At 40.1% G+C, this 16,775-nt stretch overlaps 3 protein-coding genes across 3 annotated transcripts; 1 reads left to right on the top strand and 2 right to left on the bottom strand.

The window, feature by feature from the left end:
- Window positions 1-1,745: 1,745 nt before the first annotated feature.
- On the bottom strand, window positions 1,746-3,793 carry MELLADRAFT_101236 (uncharacterized protein; the record flags this gene model as incomplete). Its single annotated transcript, XM_007403939.1, has 5 exons — window positions 1,746-3,018; window positions 3,090-3,165; window positions 3,250-3,353; window positions 3,556-3,687; window positions 3,759-3,793. The coding sequence occupies 5 exons, from the start codon at window positions 3,791-3,793 to the stop codon at window positions 1,746-1,748; spliced, it is 1,620 nt and encodes a 539-aa protein (XP_007404001.1).
- Window positions 3,794-8,672: 4,879 nt separating this feature from the next.
- On the bottom strand, window positions 8,673-9,747 carry MELLADRAFT_32299 (uncharacterized protein; the record flags this gene model as incomplete). Its single annotated transcript, XM_007403938.1, has 5 exons — window positions 8,673-8,753; window positions 8,874-9,250; window positions 9,358-9,416; window positions 9,499-9,583; window positions 9,681-9,747. The coding sequence occupies 5 exons, from the start codon at window positions 9,745-9,747 to the stop codon at window positions 8,673-8,675; spliced, it is 669 nt and encodes a 222-aa protein (XP_007404000.1).
- Window positions 9,748-10,013: 266 nt separating this feature from the next.
- Window positions 10,014-11,245, top strand: MELLADRAFT_86982 (uncharacterized protein; the record flags this gene model as incomplete). The annotated part of the gene is made up of 4 exons (XM_007403606.1): window positions 10,014-10,172; window positions 10,280-10,840; window positions 10,927-11,184; window positions 11,243-11,245. 4 exons carry the CDS (start codon window positions 10,014-10,016, stop codon window positions 11,243-11,245), a joined length of 981 nt encoding a protein of 326 aa, XP_007403668.1.
- Window positions 11,246-16,775: the final 5,530 nt, after the last annotated feature.

The following is a 16,775-nucleotide window of genomic DNA, read 5'->3' on the forward strand; positions in this document are numbered from 1 at the left end:
CATCAGATAGCCCCCATATTTTGGTACATTTTTTCTCTGTGCATCATCCCTGTATTAGCTGTATCTATATATGTAATTCCAAATTGTGTGTGAAAGGTGCATTCTTCTTAGCTCTTTGACATCAAGGAATAATGTAGAGAACAGATTGGCAAGAATATTCTGAAATTTGATCTATCTAAATGTGAAATATATCTTATGTGTATGTCAGAATTTTTACATTTAGAGGGTGTTGTTGGAAATGTGCTAAGAATCTATATCACCATGAAATTTCCACTTGGAATGTCTTGATCCAAGAAGTGTGGCTCTCTTGGTGGTCTTAGAAGAAATTTGGTATTCTTCTCAGAGGAATAGATTTTTCAATGAGAGCACATGTATACCTAAGAACATTGCTTGGCCCAATTGGGTGTTACAATACATGTAGCAACTCCTAAGGCCCCGTTTGGGAGCGGTTATTTTACCACGGTATTTGCGTAATCGCATCAATACCACAGTGGTACAGTTGTACTATGTTTGGTACCTTAATTTGCCACGGTAATGTACCACAGGATTTGGACAATAATCTCACCATACTGTGGTAATCCAGTAATCGACAAAAAGCTCTTTATGAAAAATAAATCCGCACGGTGAAAGGGGACTTAGCCAAATTTGCTTTTACCCCTCACATCCCTCCTTCCTAGGACTTCCTCTGATTGCCCTAGCTTGCCCTCTCTTACCGGCTCTTCCACCCCCCATCTTGTCTGTTGGAGTCACCACACTGTGTGCTTCTCAACTAATGTTGATGATAAGATCCTGCTAGATAAACAACGGATCATAAGATCCTATTAGATAAACAATGGAGCGTAAGATCCCATCAGATCAACACCCCATTATAAGATCATAAGATCCGTATTTGGATGTGTTTGTTGTTGCCCTACCGTTTGTTATTATCTTTTGTATATAAGCAGAGCTACACTGGGGAAGGGTTTATTTCCCTCATCCTGTCCATTTCATCTTGTCTACGCTCTAGGTAAGCTTTCCACATGATTCATGACTATTCCTCTATGGAATACAATCCTTGTTTCCTTTTCATCTTGTGTACACTCTTGTTGATCACACCATTGTCCTCATCCGAATCATCACTTCTTGTTTTGTCCATTCGGCAAACTTCGGCGAATCGTACTGGACTACCATTGAGAACCTCTTCACAGTAAGCGGCACCACCAAGACAAGAAGTGCGGCATGGAATCTTTGGAGTCATCGTTGCAAGAAGCTGTTCGTAGGCTGATTGGATTGTGTTGTCTAGCTCTGGGTCTTCATCAGATTCAAAAATATCATCGGTTTTGAAAGTTGAGTAAGAATCGATTGATATGTCGGACATTTTGGATACGGCAGTATGGAGATGTTATGAAGTTGGTGTCATTCTGCCAAACAAGTATGGCCAAAAAACAGGAATTATAATTGTACCACACTTTGCAAGTGGTTTTTTGTCTTTACTGCATTATCGGACCCAAAAATGTAGTACACTTTTACAGTACTGTACACTTTATCACCGCTCCCAAACGGGGCCTAATTCTTATTAGTGACAACTTTTTGAACATGAAGAAAACACAATTTCTGTATGCCATACAGGGGAGGAGAGGGCAAACAGACAAACTAGAAATCAGACCCCTGAAATCTGATGTGATACATACTGAATAAGTGGCAGTGAAACTGTTGTGAACTTATGACCCTCCTCGCTCTCCCAATGCTGAGTCAGTTATTGTAGCTCATAGCACCCTGAGTGACTCTAAAGGCCTATAAAATGAAATTTTGCCCTCCTTTTTAAGTTCCATCCTGGCATGAAGAAATCTTTGGAAGTTGTACACTTGTTTGACTGCCAGTTTCTCTTTGTCAAGCTTCGAAGCTTGGATATATGGATGGTGATTTGACTTAGCCAGATATCTATAGGCTTTAAATGTTTTCAAATCCACACCATTGTGTACACCTAAAAGAATGTCTGCAAGAGACCAATCTCCTGCCATCCTAATCAGTCTAAAGAAACTGGCATCATTCATTGAGTCTTTATAGATATGTTTGATTTCTCCAAGGTTTCTCAATGCAATGTGGAATGCTTTTCTGAATCTATGAGATTGAGGAGTTGAACCACATGTGAAAAGCTCACATTCAATTGATGGTGGCCAGTAAGTGGACTTATAGTTTTTGTGACCTGTTATGCTGGTGTCATCAACCTCATCACATCCATGGATCTCCCCACCCATTACCCTGAAAAGTTTTGCAAAAACTTCCCATATCTTTTTGTCTTTCATTTTGGATGACCAATTTTCTGACTCTAATTGAGTAGCTATGTCCAAAGCCTCCTCAATCATCATAATCAACAATGTGTCATATCCTTGTTCTTGTTTTAATTTAATCTCTTCATAAGAATACCAATTAGAAATTATCTTTGGCCTCTGAGACATATATTCCATCCTAGATAGCCTGTGTTGAAGTAACTTTGGTGGAATCAATCTGCATAGTTCTTTGTAATCATTTCCATTGTTTTTTACCTGCATTTCTCTGATCAAGTTCAGAGCGTTTGTATAGGTTTTGTATTTGATTCCAGAGAAGACTGGCCAATATTCTTCAGCCTGTAAGAGCTTCATACAAGTTCTTAGCTCATCACTTGCGCTGTTTTTGATAAGCTTCCAACCCTCAATTAATTTGGTTTGCTGCAATTGAGCTTTGATAGATCTTTTCCAGTATCTCCATGTAATCTCCTCAAAATAGTCATGGAATTTTGACCATACCTCATTCCATCCTGCCTGCTCCATCAAATTTTCAAGTTCTACAACCCTCTTCAGTTGAGCTGTAGGTACCTTCATATTCATATGTCCTGAAGATTCCCCTTGAGCTTTCAGATCCGCTAGAACATTGAGTAGTTCATCTTTCATTAATTCCTCCTTGGTTTTCTTGGTTTTGAAGACCACTTTTATTCCTGGATATTTTTTCAGGTGTGTGAAAGGATCTGTTACAGTACTAGTAGCTTTCTCCTCTGCCATTCTGGAGGGAGTAGATTTTTTTGTCATTAAATAGATCATTGGTGTTGCAAATATGTATAAATCACACCTTACCTTGTATTCTCATCACTGAATGTATCTGTCTTACCCGTTGAAGGGTACTGGAAGCTGGTCCCTTCCACTGAAAGGACTTCTTAAGAACATCAACAAATTTATGATTAGCCAGTTCACCTCTACTTAAATTCAATAGCCGACTATGGATCAAATTACTCACCTTTTTGGTCACTGAAATGTTTTCCTTCAGTCAAGATATGACCTGGCTCATTTGAATTTTCTGCTAAGTTCTCCTTGTCTTTCTTCTTTGAACCTTCTCGAAGTCTTGGAATGGAAAAAAATCATCAGCTGCACCATCACAGACTGCCTTGCCTCAAGATAGCCATCACACCTAGGGATGTCCAGCCAGATTTTCACTTTCTCATCTCGGGTCAAGTCCCCCTTAGGCATCACTTCTACAAACCATACTCACTGTCAGACATCCACCACAAATTCTTCATAACCTCTTGAGTTAGATACTTCTGACTTCATACCTGTTTCTTCTATCTGCCCCCCTTTGTTTTCTTCCATGGCAGTGGCTGTGGTTTCGCTATCTTCCAAAGTTTGTCTGTTCATCTCTCGGCCTTTCCAAGGCCATAGGTGGGGTTGGAGATGAATTCTAATCAAACATCAATCAGTTAAACCGGACTACAGAGCCCCAAGATTCGTGAAAACAAGATGATCACGCACGTCAAAAAATCCAAGTTTGACTCTTCTTGGGTCATCTCAAAAGTTTTTTCAGCGCGACGTGTTGATTGATCATTGTCAATCCTTTTTGTTTTATGGGTTTCACTTGGAGCTGGAATCAACTGATATTTTCGTTTCCTCGTGCTGCGACCTCTTTTCATTCCAGACTTTACCTCCAAAAGATGTGATTCGGAACTCCTATCGATGCCGCAATGTGATAAAGATGCCTGGTTGCACATGATCATGCTCAATGTCGATCCACTCTTCAGTCCTTGGAGTGGTGGGTGTTGGAAAGTTGTTGAGACGTGGTGCAAAAGAAATACACCAAAATATAATTGCTTGAAAAAAGTTGACCAGCTCATTGATTGATGGAGTCAAATAATCCAGATTTGATGCTGCAAATGTGAAGTGGGAAATTTGAAAATTCTTTTGAGGTGATGTGAGCTCAGTATTGAAAGGTTTCATTCTTTTGAAACTCAAGTAGTTCATCAATTCATGAATGCCTCACTTCCATGTTTCTGCCTCCGTAGGTGAGTCAGACCCTTGTACCGATCATTTTACTTGTCACCCACGTTATACGATATTCGGGACCAGGAAGTATTCAGCACAAGGTTCAAAGGGTGCGGAAGTGTGTACTCTCAAGCGTTCTCTTACATTGGATGGTATTGAATTAGTCTTGGACCCTGCGCAAAAGATTAAATGCACGCTCAAAACAGTAAGGCCTCGGTCTATTTCTGATGAGTCAGGCATTTCAGTACGAGACATGATCCAGATGATTCCGCGATTGATTGTAAACAAGTTTGCGTGTATCCTCCGTCGCTACACATCCCAACATTTTTCTAACACGGTTTATAATTGGTATGAAGCATGACTTGAGTCATCAGTAGACAACACGAGATGAAATACCCCACCCAAAGTCTGCATCTGAAGTCACCATGAGCTTAGCAGTTGAACGATTTACAATCCGACAAATTTTATCCACCTGCATGATCGATCAAGTTGAACGCCGGACCAGCTGCGCTCCAGTGCGCTTCAGGGAGGGAAGCGGAGGCGCAGCGATTTCCGGCTCGTCGGAATCCTAAACATGAGCAGCGAACCGGTAACCGCTGCGTTGTGATTGGAAGCGCAGCTTTTCACCGCTGCTTGAAAATCTTGGAAGTGGGAGCGTGACTGTTGTAAGCTCCGCTGCGCTGCCGAAGCGTGGTTTGCAATGCAGTCACGACCAAAAAATACTCAAGCTTAAAAAAAGGTAATAAAAGAATGACTAGAAATAGAACATATCTATCAAGGGGAATACACGTAAATTGATGAAAGAATGATCAGATAAGAAAACTGAAAAAAGTATGAAAAATGAGCATCAAGCATCAGATGATCCTTGAATTGAGATATAGTGCGCTTTCAGGTAGCCACCGTACTCGGGCATCTTACATGCCTCCATCAACTTCATAAACTCTGTGCCAAGTGATAACCCCTCATGAAGCCAGATGAGCTCAACTTGCAGCACAAGTGTCAGCTGCAGCCGAGGTGATCCTTTTGGGTGCAGCCAACAAACCAGAGCAAGCAATATAGTCTTTTGCCATTGAGGTTCTGATAGGAGTGTGAAACTGTTGGAGTTGGAGAGCTTCCAAGAGCTTTTCATATGTGTCAAGACTCTATGGTGTAGTACTTGATTTTTTTCTGCGTCCAACTATGAGGTTTTGTCTAAGAAATCTAGAATTGATTTCCTAGAATTGATTTCTTCACTGCAAACATAGATGCCTCGGGTTGAGAAATCTGAGGCATCATTGGAGGCAAATCCTTGGACAGACCTTGTCCAAGGTTTTTGTCCGAGGTGTTCTTATGCGCTGAGAATTACCTCGGATCATAGCCTCGGACAGCATCTGTCCAAGGTTTGAAATCCGGGAATACCTTACATTTTTTGATCCGAGGTAAATATGTTGGCGGTGCTTATGAAGAAAGGTTTACCAGAGAATTGACCACATAACACAGCTTCATTTCACATGATGACAGTCCCCAAGATGAAAATGTCTTTTCATTTCAAGCTCAATAGTCTTGATGATCCTCATGAGGATTTCACAAAACTCCTTGTCACAACCAAGAAAGCACCTTGAGAACAGAAACTTTATCAGCCAAAGTGATAACTTGATTCAACTTTACAGATCTCACATTCATCCTATTCAGAAGAGCCGGTGGAAGTGTCTTTTCTGGTAATGTCAACTGTTTCAATCACAAGAATCTTTCAGCCCCTGTCAGTTAAGAGTCTCTGAGTCATAGAACAATTCATTGAGGAAAACCTTATGTACCTTAATGGAATCATTTGAAGTAAGGCTTGGACCGGGCCAGGCCCAGCCTTTGGAATACAGGCCAACTCGGGCCCCATTTTTTCTGGTGGCGGACCCGGCCTGGCCCAAATTACAAAAAAAAATCCTGTGAGGCACAGCAGCAAGGAAATTGGTGATTTTAGGTACATCATATTGGCCATTGTAGCCATTGAAAGGCCTTGGCTTGGCTTTTTGAGTCGCTTTTGCACCTTTCTGAGCCTCTCAGATTATCATTCATCACCACCAATCTCTCAAAACCCTCCATTTCAGCCCTTCTGGCTGGCCCAAGAGCACACCGCTCTGAGGCCAAAAAAGCCCAAGATCAAGGCCGGCCCGGGCCCACTTGGGTGGTCCTGGTGCCGTGTCCAAACCTTACTTTGAAGTCACGCCAGTAGTAGTACACATATGGTCATTCTTGTTATTCTCAATTTCAATCTTCAAAATTCTACTTGAGCTGAGACACAAAACAAAGAACATCTCTCCTATGAACAGAAACTGTCCATTTGCTCAGTTTTGATTAGACCATGTATTCTAATCAATTGTTTGTTTGTATATTACTCCAAAGCTTTTGGACAATGAGCCCTCTTCAATTTCTAAAGGACAGAGTTAGATTGTTCTAAACTGGACAATCTATGCACTGAGGTATCTCATTCGGCACCTTCTCACTTGTTTTAAACAGTTCAATACACTCAGTACCCACTCAGATTGGGTTTCTTCTGAGTGTTGTGTTGTTCTTGTTCTTTGCAGAAATGAAAGAAAATCTAAAGGAAAAGGACACACTCCAAGGCCCTCTCAATGGGCACAATGACTTATGAAGCACACTGGACAGTAATTTTCTTTCCTTGGACCAAAATCACATCCATTCTCCTACAGCAGTTTTGAGAATAAATGTTGTCTGCTTGTTTTTATTTTTTATTTTTTCAAGGTTACAATAAAACTTACTCACATTGATTCTACATAGGAGCTGTAGTTGACTCATTGAAGGGTGTAAGGATTGTGAAAGATCACAATCTTGCTTATCTTTGCTTTCTTTGTACCTGTAATGCACAACCTTTGGTATGGTTGCAACCAGCGGAAAGGTTGGAAGAGACTTGAAAGGTGGATTACAATGCTCTATGTAGAATCTAGGTCAATAATGTTTAGTGCAACCTTAAAAAAACAAACAATAGAAACAAACAGGCAAAATTTATTCTCAAAACTGCTGTACTACTTCAACAATTTCTGACAGCAATGAGACCCTGCAATTACACGCAGAAGATCCATTCATTCTACTTACATTGGAAACATAATCTTTCTTCCACCAGGTAATCTTAAACCCACTCAATTGCCATCACACTTGCAATTTCAAGAGCATGACTTACACTTACTCAACAAGGGACTAGAAAATCTTGAGCAAGAAACTTGGATTCACACACATGTGATCAACTTATTTGCTACACCAATAAGGTGGCAAAATTTTGACTTATGATGACCAAAACTGGCTTGATAATTGGGAAAATATGATTACTGAGGAGCTTGTAGTATATACATACATTGCCTTTGTTAGACCAATCCAAAGCCTCAGCACATGGTCTTCACGGGCTCAAAGCATCACAATCTGACATCTTCAGTTATCATTCAACTTTGAAAAATCAGACAGATAAACAAAGGGAGCCAAACAAAAATCATCTGAAAATTTCAATGCATGTGATCTTGGAAGTGAAAATAAGCCTTGTTCTTTTTTACCCAAACCAATCCAATCAAAAAGCACAGCTCTGCATTTTTGGGCCACCAAACAAACTCTGATTATGTACAGCCAATATAATGAGGTACCCAAAGTGAAGGTAGACTTGGCATGATTGAAAGCACAATCTGAAAAGGGCAATTGTAGCAAAACAAAGTTTGAGTTTGATTACACAAGAGAACATGAACAACAAAACAGTAACTATCACCTGGTACATAAAAAACACAATCAGACAAAGTTGAATTAACATAGACTTGGGATGATTGAATGCACAATCTAAGAAAGGATATTATAGCAAAACAAAAGTTTGAGTTCAATAGAGAGAAATAATAACAATAGACAAAAGTGGTTATTCTGGATATGAATCTCGAGAACTCAACAGTCGTGACATGATGTAAGAAAATAAATATATCAATAATGCGCATCTAAGTAAATTGCATCTATATGTGCCATGCTTCTAAGTGATCACTTCATGCTCCCCATCAAATGTTAACCTTGCAAGATGCAAGTGACTCTGCTGGGAGGCCGTCCCACCAAGCTCTCCAGTTTGGACAATCCGTGAGCTTGATGTTGGACTGTACTGTCCACTTGATCCACCTATGACCTTGGAATTGCCACACTGAGAGTGTCCCATTTGGAATAGGTCCATCAAGTTTTATAATGATTAGGCCTCTTGAGACATGATGATTGAAAAGGCAATTAAACATTTACAAAGCGGATCAATGAGGAGCAGATAGCATCATAACTAAGCTTTGTTCATCCTTGGACTAAACGTGGTACTCGAATCCGGTAAGGGTATGTTGGAACTGTGATCATATCGAGTATCAGGATTGGACAAAGACGATTAAACATGATGGATCCAGAAAATTTTATCTATATTTCAGTCTCTTTGGATGACAGCGAAATCCGTAAGACATGCAAATGCTCGCGCCCTGCTCGACGTTGAAGGATAATCTGCAGGCACAATGTGATGCTATGTCAATCTGTGAAGTAGATAGACTTCTCCAGCCCGAAAAGCTCTTTGAAATCAAGGAAATAATGAGGGGCCATGGATAGTAAGGAAAGTTGACTGACCCGAGCATCAAAGCCACAGTTTCTCATCCGCAAAACAATTTCCTCTGGCTTATTTTGTTTAATTGCCACTAGATAAAGTACTCCTCGATTAGGAGAAAGGATTGAAGGTAGTGAATCCAAGAGTTGATTGGTGAGCTCCATTCCATTTGCTCCACCGGCCCAGCTAGCTTCGATGTGACCTTGTGTGGCTTGCTCAAATTCCTCCGTTGAGGTTTCCACGTAGGGAGGATTGAAGAGTAAAAGATCGACGGACGATTGGAGTCGAAGAGAGTTGAGGAGAGAGGTTCGGACAAGATTGGGTGTTGAGAGCGAGTTCTTTTGAAAGGTGGAATCGGTCACTGTAAGCGCTTTTGAGTTGATATCTGTGCAGATATGCACTTCAACAAAAAAAAGTCTCGATTGGTACAATAATATTCGCAAGGGAGTTTACTACTATACATATGGTGCAGTGTTCAAGGAGGCGAGCTTAGAAAAAACGCCTCACATGTTGGGATCCCAGACAAAATTTTCTGTGCAAAAACAGACACACAACCGCTACCTGATCTACGAAGCCCATCATCGATCAAAATAAATGTCAGTCGAAGACTCCACAAGCATTCAACCTGTGGTAAAGCAAGAAACTAACCCTATCTCAACACATATTAAAGGTTTTAGAGCTTTCAAAAAATCCAAATCGGCCTCGAGGGCATCTAACAAGATGAATGTGTCTTCTAAGAACGATTTTCTTGAATGTAAAATGGAATTAGATCAGAGAATATTTGATGGATCGATGTTGAATATATAAATCCACATAGTTTTTTAGCGCACCTGCTGGCTCATAAACATCATCATAGTCCTTTCGACTGATATGAGAAAGGTCAGGTGTTGGTATCATCTCTTTCTTTTTTCGACTTTTGATATTTCTTTCAGCGTTCCTGTGGATTTGATCATTGATGCACTAGGGCAGCTAACAGGCCCCTATGCGAGGCGCGCGGACGTGGCCGCGCAGAGAGGGCTTGAGCCTTGTGTTAAGCTTAGCTAACGGGTCATGGGCCGCTCGGATCCCTACCCCGCATACATTCATCGGTTTGTGTTGCGACTTCAAGTGGAAAATTGAGATTCTTGGAACTCAGCATTGAAGAAGACCAAATTAACCGAACGATGCCTATCAGTCTTCATTCTCATTCTGGTCAGTTTTGTAAACACGCTACTGGAGATCTGGAGGATGTGATTGAGACTGCAATTCAAAAAGGTTTTATCAGCTATGGCCTTTCAGAACACATGCCACGAAATCGGTCTATGGATCTTTATCCTGAAGAAGTGCGAGAAACTCATCATTTATTTGTGTTGACTTCGTGTCTTGATTTGAAAATTTATTATTGTATCTCTCAATTTATCCTCATCTATGATTTCTGGAATTATTTTAGCGCGATATGGGTGTAGACGAACTATTTGAGCAATTCGAGCGGTTTATTATTGAAGCTAATCACTTGAAATCAAAGTACACATCTCAAATAAATTTATTAACCGGAATCGAAACGGAGATGATCGATGAAGAGGTAACAACATCCTTACTCGATCAAGTTTTAAGAAATCATGGAGATTCAATTGATTATCTAGTTGGAAGTCTTCATCACGTTAATCAAATCCCAATCGATTTTGATAAAGCAACATTTCATAAAGCTTGTCAATCTTTGACTCCCGATAGTTCGATGGATCCGACAGAAGAAAGCCTTTATAAACTTTGCTCTCATTACTTTGACGCTCAGTATGCTCTTATGGTCCGCTTTCAACCAGAAGTGATTGGACATTTCGACTTATGTTTGCTATATTACCCTGATCTAAATTTAAAGAAAGATAAATCCATATGGGATAAAGTTGAACGAAATATTAAATTTGGTATGTCCTATGGCGCACTTTTCGAAGTTAATTCCGCTGCACTCAAAAAAGGATGGTCAACACCTTATCCTAGCCCGGATATCTTGAAAGTGCGTTCACAGAGATCTTCGTTTTCTACTCTCCAGAACTTCACAATCTGACAAAATTTCATTGGTGGCCTTACTTCGTTTTTCAGTCGATCTCCAAGCTTGGTGGTCGCTTGACTCTTTCTGATGATTCACATGGTCCTCATCAGGTCGGTATGAATTATGCGGGAGTACTCGAATATCTGACACAACATCAGGTTAAAGAAATATGGTTTCTTGAACAAGTCAACAAGAACCCTTCTGAACCGTTAGATAAAACTATAATGCTCCCTAGACGAAGAGTAAAAGCCTCATTATTACCTGACCGGTGGCAAGACCACTCATTTTGGTCTAAGGAGACATTGACCGTCAGTGACCGTGTTTCAAATCGAGATTTTACTGTGCATACTAACGATGTTTGTCCAGTGATATTTGTTCAGAAAGCTTAGCGGAAAAAGTCTTGAGGCAATCAAAAAGACAAGTAAATCAATTGTACTTCACGTTGATAAAGCTCCAGAGAACGGATCTCCTTGAGAATATATAAACCCCGGTATGATGTAGGTCCGAGACATGGAGCTTCTGGTGTACACATTTTCATATCCATTGAGCACAGCAATCGTTAGTGATGAGGCTTTCAGAAACCAGGGCTAAATCGTCTACTAGAAATACGCACGCGACGTGTTCCGTACAGCACTGAGAGCTGATTCTCAGAAGTGCCTTTTGATGTCAAACCCAACACTTAGCCTGTCACATAAGAGCAATCTATTCTACGAGAAACCAGGCAAACCAGCTTTTGCCAGGGATGTAGATCCCGCCTGGAACCTAGTACAAAGATATCAATCATGGCTTTTAGACCAGGATTGCAATCGTCTCTATGACTCAAAGCAAGCTCCCAGAATTGTTGGGTTGATGCTGCAAATTTTTGACCCAGATTTGGTTTCAATCAATGTAAGCTTGGTCATTATGGTATTGAAATTATTTGATATAGACAGACTCTACAGTTCTACATTGGTATATCAGCATGTCTAACTTGTTTGTCTTGACAGTTTGGAAGGGTAATCTGGTAGATATGATTGATCACCCAAACAAATTTGTTCAGTTGAAATATGGCTTTTCAGATATTTGCATGTTATATGTTTTGTCTAGCAATGGTGTGGTTTGGAGCTGGCAATATCTATGAATGGAGGTGGCCACCCAGGTGATAGAGGTAGGTTGGTATTATCACTAAAGCTTCAAACCTACATAGATCACTGCCACAAAGAAGTGCAGCTTGAGTGTTGAAGACCAGCTGGAGGAAGTGTTAAAAGCAATTGATGTGTGCAATGTTGCAATGCAATGAAAATGCGGGTGTAGTTTATACTTTATGATGTCAATAGGCTCATATATACAGTGATTTTAATCAGTTGAATGGTACATGAGAAGCAAACCTGTGCCAGCAACGCAATGTGCCACAGCACACCTGTTTTTTGATGTGTTGCTCTGCAACGCACAACACCAACAAGAAGCAGATGCTGTGTTGCGGGAAGTACCGCAACAACAAAAGTCAAGGCTAGGCTACGCAGCTCCTCGACCGTTGTGCAACACAACAGGTGCAACAGCAGCGTTGATTTGTAAGTTTTTGGGGGTAGCAATGCAACAAACATTGTTGCGGCCCAAAACAGACACCAATTTGAGCAATCTTGTTGTGCTGCATTGTGCTGCATTGTGCTGCATGTCAGGCCGCAACCTAGAAATCAATTCTACGGTGAGGTGCGGTCAGAAAAACTTCAATGCAACTGCCGTGCAGCACACCACATCTGTGTTGCTGGCCCAGGGTTGTGAGAAGCAAGGATTTACAAGTTGCATTTGCAATCTGGGTAGTGAAAGATGTTTTAAGACAATTTATGTGTTATGACTTTATGCAATCACTCCAGCACCAACGTGTTGCTCAGCACCAACATGGAAGCTGGCACAAGCTTGCGTACCAACGCCAGCACCATGATCAAGGCTTCACAGGATAGAGCTTCTTCCAAGATCTGTTGTGTTTGGTCCACTGTGAACATCATTCAACTTCCCCAAGTTGACAGAGGAAGATGATTAATAGTACAGTTTGTCATAAAAGGATCCAATACTGCACACCTGAGCAATAACAGCCACACTACATATGTGCAGCAAGCTAAGTAAATAGTTTTCTATCATGTACATACAGGTCTGTTCAGCTTCTTGCCCATCAGAATAAATAAATCACATGTTATACAACATGTAACTTTTTTGACTTTGAAAAAATTGTCCCAAACATACACTACATATAATTATGTAGCTGCTCAGGGGATATTGTTGAAGCTATTTCTTAGTACCAGAAAGGGTGTGACATGCAGTTGAGTTGATGGGACTACACCAAAATGTTGAGTCAGTGTATGTAGTCAATCTTTTGAATGCTTTTGTCAATCTGAAAAAAGTTACAGCATGTATTACATATGAATAACTTATCCTGATGAGCAGATAACTGAACAGAACTGTATGTACATGATAACCACATATTCACCAAGCCAGCTACACACATGTAGTGTGGGTGTTATGGCTCAGGTGTGAAGTGAAAGATCATTTTATGACAAATCATACTCCCAATCATTCTTTCCTGCCCACTTGGGGAAGTTAAATAATGTTTGCAGTGGTCTAGCATTTCAGCAATCATGGTATACATCACATCAGAGTTCTCTAGTGCTTCAGATTGTACCTGCAAGGATTTTTTAAGCTCAATGTACTCTGGTATAATCATGCACCTGAGTGGTGGACTTAGCACCTTCCATCTTTTTGGCAACATCAAGGAATGGCTGAAAGAAAGAAATCCAACTTCATCAGCAACCATCAGATATATCATGAAACCAAATATTAAATGTCTCACCTTAAGATCAGCACTTAAATTTTGTATTTGAGTCCATTCCAAAGGTTATACTGTTATTTGGTAAAAAAAATGTATGGCTTGCCATTCTTTCAAGGCCGTCAGTTTTAGTGTGCACTCAAGCTGAGTCATCTTTGAGAAGCCAATTGATGACCTATTAGTGTGGAATTTTCAATATGATCATGATTTAAAAAGGGTTTTTAGCTTACCTCACAGGCCATTCAAGCTTTCTGATGGCTTAAATATTTGATGTTCCATTGAATTATATAGACAGAAATAAGAGGTTCGCCCTCAAGTCCTATACTCTTCTTGACTTGATCAAATTCTTTTTTGCCAGACTGAAGACCTAGGATACATGCACAATGAAATCAACCTATGGAAAAGAGAGGTGGAATTTAAAGAGAAACATGATTGATATCAGTGTAACTAAATGAAAAATGTTACTTTACTTATATGAGATTGTCTAGCTTGTTTTCTTCATGCAAATGAGTTGGTTGAACTTCATTCTCAAGAGCTAAAATTGGATCCTCTGCCTCTTTGGAATTGGCAGTGTCCCGCTTGTCTTCTTCAAAATCAGCTACATCTGCCTCACCTTTGTCTTCTTCCTGTTATGCAAGTTCTTACAGGTCAGTTTTGGTGTCAAAATCATCAAACAGTGGTGGTTGAGTTACATCAGGTACCTCAGCCACAGGTCCAATGTTATTGAGTTTATTGATATTGGAAGAATCTTCTTCTTCTTCTTCAATGATATTTTCAGTCGGACAGGCATCAGGAAAATGACCACATATGGCTGACTTGGTTTTCCTAGGAGGCCAAGATTTGAAACCAAGAGCTGCAAGGCCAGCTCCCACATTTGGGGCCATCCTGTGGCAGAAACAATGAATGTGCATTGTGTAAGGATCCCAAGTTTAATTGGAGATATTGGTTGTTTGAGAAACTGATGCATTTCCCTGGCCATTGTATTGTTGTTAAATCCCAAATCAGTGGTCTGGCAAAGGTGGTGAATGATTTTAAATGAATAAATGGCACATGTGATAATTGTGATAAATAAGATAGAAAAGATGAATAGATAAAGATAAGAGATAGAATATGAAAGACATATCTTATTGACCAATCCATGCTTAGTAAATACATTAAGCATGGGCTCAGCAAGCCATTTACATACGTTTGTTTTGCCATGCCACCAGCTACAGGGTAAGGTGCTGAGTTTTGAATTCCCAGTCTTGGTTGATAAAGGTGACCACACCACCAATCAAACTATGGTGGTTACCTTTTGTTGTCAACAAGTCTTGTTGCAGGCAAAACTTTTAATTTGCTTTTGAGTTCTATGGCATACATACAGTAAGTGATTAGAATATAAAAACCATTGATATAGGAATGATTCCAGAACTTGTCTTACCTTAAGCTCTTCAAAACCAATCTTCCTCATGGATATTCATAGAAACAGGGGGTGGCGTGCCCGTACACAAGACTTGGATAACCTGAACTTAAGTGGAGGTCTCCTTGCCTAATCTTGGGCTAGAGGAAGCCTATTGCATTGTCATTTTGGTATGTGTAATTGTCAAGCCAGCAAAAGCCCTACAGGTGAGCCCCACTCAGGATATTTTTGCTATCAATTGCTACTCTGAGTTGAAGGACCCTTAGGGCGCGTTCACTTAAGGAATTTCTGACCAGAAACCACATTCTGTAATTTTTTTAATGCAAAAATGAAACATGCACCACCAAATGGACACTTTAAATTTTGCAGAATGTGATTTCTCACCAGAAATTGCTTAAGTGAACGCGCCCTCAAAGTGATTGAAGGACCCTTAAAGTGATTCTTGAACAAAAATGTTCTGATTGTTTTGAAACAGCTATTCTCATGTCCCCATTTGTGTTTGAGCTTCATCACAGCCTTGTTTGCTGTTTTCAAGAAGATGTTTTCATGTTTTGTTCAAAAGGCACACCCACACATCCCTTGCTATTTGGGCACATGCCAGACATAGGATTCTGTGCTTGAGCGTGCCTCTCTCTTTCAATGATGACAGCAGTGCCTGCAACACTGCAGATAAAAACATAATTCTAAATGCATTTTTCAAAGTGCTTCTTAAAATGTGCTGCAGACTTTTCAGAAATTTGAAGCATGGCTGGCAGTGGCAGCTGCTGAGCTGAAGCACCTCATGAATAGCATCCACAATCATTTGGTTAGGTCATGGTAATAGCTAAGTAGTTAACCTAGCAATTCAAATATTCCTACAACGGTAAATCTTCAACAAATCTTTATACAAGTTTGCAACAAAAAATCTCTAAGCAAGACAGATTTGTCCCAGCCTAGAGATTTTGTTAGCTACCTCCAATCTCAGCCTCACACCAAATTGCAACAACACTTGATTGGTCATCCCTTGTCTCACCCCTCCAATATGAACCCTTGACTTCAACTTTGATTTTCATCCAGATCTCACACCTCACTCTAATTTTCATTCATGATCAACACCACTTTGATCATCATCTTCAACTACCTCTGACTTTGAATTTCCTCAATACCACCTTCACCACTTGCTCAACTTTCTCAACACTCATCTTCCATCTCAATTTTTACAGCACTCCTGTCACTTTCTGCCCTTGACTTCAAACTCCATTCTTCATCATGATTATTATCTGTTTACTAATCATTTCTTCTAGAATTTGTGAGATACCTCGTCCTTTTTGGGTGTAGTTTTTGGTTTGCCCGGTCTCCCAACTACAGCCAAAAAGTGTGAGTTGAGAAACTCAGACAGGTTCCGGGTTTTCACATTGTATCCCAAAATTGATGTATGTATATTATGAATCTTACAGTGTTGATGTATTTCTGTAACAATGAATTTTTAGACATGTTAACTTTAAGCCAAGAATGGAAAGTGAGAATCAAATCTATGTTGATCAATTATACATGAAACAAGTTTAGCACAGGAACAATTAAAAAATTGATCATCTAATGATCAGGAAAAATTGATCATATGTTGAATTTAACATTGGTGGGTATGCAAGCAATAATAACACACAAATCTGTGTGTTGCCTGAATTTGAGGGCTACTCAGCTCCAATCCAGAGCTGGTGACT

This window comes from Melampsora larici-populina, assembly GCF_000204055.1.
Source record: "Melampsora larici-populina 98AG31 unplaced genomic scaffold MELLAscaffold_1, whole genome shotgun sequence".
Taxonomy (NCBI): domain Eukaryota; kingdom Fungi; phylum Basidiomycota; class Pucciniomycetes; order Pucciniales; family Melampsoraceae; genus Melampsora; species Melampsora laricis-populina.